Genomic DNA, 2,980 nt, shown 5'->3' with positions numbered 1-2,980 from the left:
AAGACAGAACTCAAAGAAACCAAAAACTAGAAAGTATAAATAATATAATAAACTCAAAACCCCTGGGTCAACGACCCAGGCATCCTAACAGACACAAGTAAAGCCGCCCTCTTCCTCTGAGCACCAGCTTTTCTATTATTACAAAGAAAAAGAAACCATTAAAACACCAAACCACAAACACACTGTAGAGCCTTTTTTGTTTTCTTAACACACTTTTACAGAAACTGAAAGCACAAAGCTGCTCCAAAAGCACAGGATTAAGAAAAGAAGAAGATTTCTGTCAGGAAGCATATCTGGAATAATATTCAGGCCCAATCTGACACACAGACCATAATAATAAAAGTGGAGAATGATCAGAATCATTTCAGAATTTTCAAAGAAATCAAGATTCAGTTTTGGCAGCAGAGCACAGGGATGCACATGATGAGACTGAAAATCAAGTCTTCTGTATCTTTGTAAGTCCCGTGACTGTCTGGCAGTCGGTGACCTTCACCTCTGATGAAAAACTGAAATTAGATCTTTTCTCAGCTGATTTTAAAAAATAAATGTGAGCAATGATCCAATCAATCATTGTTATTGTTGGCCAATACTGTGAAGACCAAACTAGGATTCACGTAAACACTGAGATTCAAAGTATAATTCAATGATTATTGTCATAAATGACAGATATAGTATTTTTCTATTTTGTATCGTATGTTATTCTGTTTATCTTATTCTATTGTTTCCCCTTGAAGTCACCTCCAGTTTGCGCTGATCCAGGACGTCACAGGTCTTGGATTCAGTTGTGGAGACGATGGTCTGGTAGCGAACACAGATCTTCTCCACGCCCTCCACCTGAGCTCAGTTTGAATCCGTCTCATTTCTGTCACACTGAAATGGAAGAACTGGAAAATAGACTTTTGACACGATTAATAAATAATAAAAGGAGGAAATACATTTATACAAAATCATTACAAATGTCCATTCATCACTGTAGCTTTGCATTGGCTTTAATTCGACCATTTTTATATTATAAATGTCTTATTATAATTATTATTGTGCATTGATGAATATCTGATGGAGTCACTTGTTTCTAATCTGACAATCATCCACCTTCATGCTCTGCAGAGCAGCCAGGCTCTCCAGCGTGGACGCCATGTCGGCCATCTTCTCCAGACGGCGGCAGAAAGAGTCAAACTTCCCGAAGATGTAGTTCTCACTGAAATCACACACACGTGTGTAAAGGTTAGCGTGACGCTGCTGACACGCTCTGACTCAGAGTCAGTTACTGATCACCTGAAGTCAAACTGTCTGTTCTCAGGGTTTTCTCTCAGTTTGTCTCTGACGCTGTGGAAGCTTCGCTGATACGCCGCATTCAGATTACAGCAGTCAGAGATTCTCTGCAGCAGCACCGGCCTGACACACACACACACACACACACATGTTACTGAGTCTATTTGTTAGTCTGAGTCTAAACTCTATGACGATCTGAACAGGAGTTTAAGTCTAATGTAAGTTTCAGGTGTGCTGCGGTACCTGCTGTGCTCCCAGACACGCCTCATGCCCTGCAGCAGGTAGCTCCTGCAGGTGCTGATCATCTGGTTGGTGACCTTGAGCAGCAGTGAGCTCATCCTCTCTGAGGTGTTGTAGTACTGGGACACCACGTGGATCATCTTGATGCCGTTCATCAGACTGGGAATGTGCTCCAGCATCCTGGTCTGTGGAGCCAGGAGAAAAGGAAGACGGAGGATGAGAGACGGTTTGTCCGGTGACTGATACGAGCTTCAGTGTGAGAAACAAAGCTGCTGACACAGCAGGAACAGACAGCAGCCTCATTACTGACATGTAGAGATCAAATAAATGCACATTCAGGCTGAGCTGGAGAATCCTGTATCCACCATATCTGATCCAGTAACAAGAAAACGGTTTGTCATCAGAACACGATGCAAAAGAAGAAATAATAAAAACCATTAAAAAAGAAGCTGGTGGAGGTGAAACACCCGACTCATCAGCACAAACTGACAAATTCACCATCACAGAAAATACAAACTAATAAAAAAGATCAATCAGAGAAATACTGCTGATAAATCAGAGCTGGAACATCTCAGACTGAGCTGTGATCTCTGTCCTATTGAAACCTGTTTGTCTCTTTGATCTTTTTAAACATTTTTAAAAGTCTGAAACTGAGAAAAGAAAAGAAGAAGTCTTTAGTTTTTAAACAGTCACTTTAATTCTTTCTTCTTCTTCTTAAGTTACAGACAGGCCTTTGTCTCAGCTGTGACTTGTGACTATACCCTCTCTGTGAATGATGTGTGACGATGTCTTCACTGTTTTCTGTTCCTCACAATCATGAAGGACTCAAACAGCTGCAGACGGTTTTATACAGAAAGACATGAAGAGTGTTTTTCTCACAGGAGTGGATTTTTCCACAGATCCAAAGAACTTGTTGAGGGTGTAAAGATACTTGACATTGTCCTTTGCCTCGTTGGCCACCACAGTGATGTCTCTGTCCTGATAAATCAATAAATCGATCAGTGATGATGTCAGCATCGTCGAGACAACAGCTGTGAACTGAAGGCATGCAGGCACCGAGACTGAGCCACCTGCAGGACCCCCAGAGACCTCTTCACCTGAGAGCCCTTCACTTCCTCCAGCAGACTGACACACACACACACACACACACACACACACACACACACACACACACACACACACACACACACACAGCTGTTCAAAGGCTGTTTGCTTGTATTCGTGGCAGTGTTGATGTCGTACTTGCACATAAACTCTATATTGGACTCTGATGTGTCGCTCCATACCTGCCACCTACTGGTCAGCCAGTGTAAGTGCGCAAAACATTTCTTCAAACCAAGATGGAAAAATACATGTTTAAGAAAATGAAGTTCAAAAATCTTTTTTCATCCCTAAAGATGAATAAAAATACTAAAGAAAGAATCCTGATTGATGTCGTCATAATTCATGCATGAAAGGGTTAAAAACT

The 2,980-nt window shown here is 41.4% G+C and overlaps 1 protein-coding gene across 1 annotated transcript; it reads right to left on the bottom strand.

The window, feature by feature from the left end:
* Positions 1-283: 283 nt before the first annotated feature.
* LOC113032043 (dynein heavy chain 5, axonemal-like) lies at positions 284-2,579 on the bottom strand. Its single transcript, XM_026184689.1, has 5 exons — positions 2,392-2,579; positions 1,516-1,697; positions 1,276-1,395; positions 1,093-1,198; positions 284-834 (listed from the first exon to the last, which is right to left on the bottom strand). The coding sequence occupies exons 1-5, from the start codon at positions 2,527-2,529 to the stop codon at positions 706-708; spliced, it is 675 nt and encodes a 224-aa protein (XP_026040474.1). The 5' UTR covers positions 2,530-2,579; the 3' UTR covers positions 284-705.
* Positions 2,580-2,980: the final 401 nt, after the last annotated feature.

The sequence above is a fragment of the Astatotilapia calliptera genome, chromosome 11 (assembly GCF_900246225.1).
Source record: "Astatotilapia calliptera chromosome 11, fAstCal1.2, whole genome shotgun sequence".
Classification (NCBI taxonomy): Eukaryota; Metazoa; Chordata; class Actinopteri; order Cichliformes; family Cichlidae; genus Astatotilapia; species Astatotilapia calliptera.
Note: the sequence above shows the minus strand (reverse complement) of the source record. Positions and strands in the feature narration are given on the sequence as shown.

What these genes read in the sequence shown, in the direction of transcription:
- LOC113032043 (XM_026184689.1), bottom strand. Translation starts at nt 2,529, where the DNA reads ATGCTGACATCATCACTGATCGATTTATTGATTTATCAGGACAGAGAC. An exon ending in AACAGACAGTTTGACTTCAG is followed by an intron (nt 1,199 to 1,275) that starts GTGATCAGTAAC and finishes GTGTGATTTCAG; the next exon opens with TGAGAACTACATCTTCGGGA. An exon ending in CTGCTCTGCAGAGCATGAAG is followed by an intron (nt 835 to 1,092) that starts GTGGATGATTGT and finishes AACTGAGCTCAG; the next exon opens with GTGGAGGGCGTGGAGAAGAT.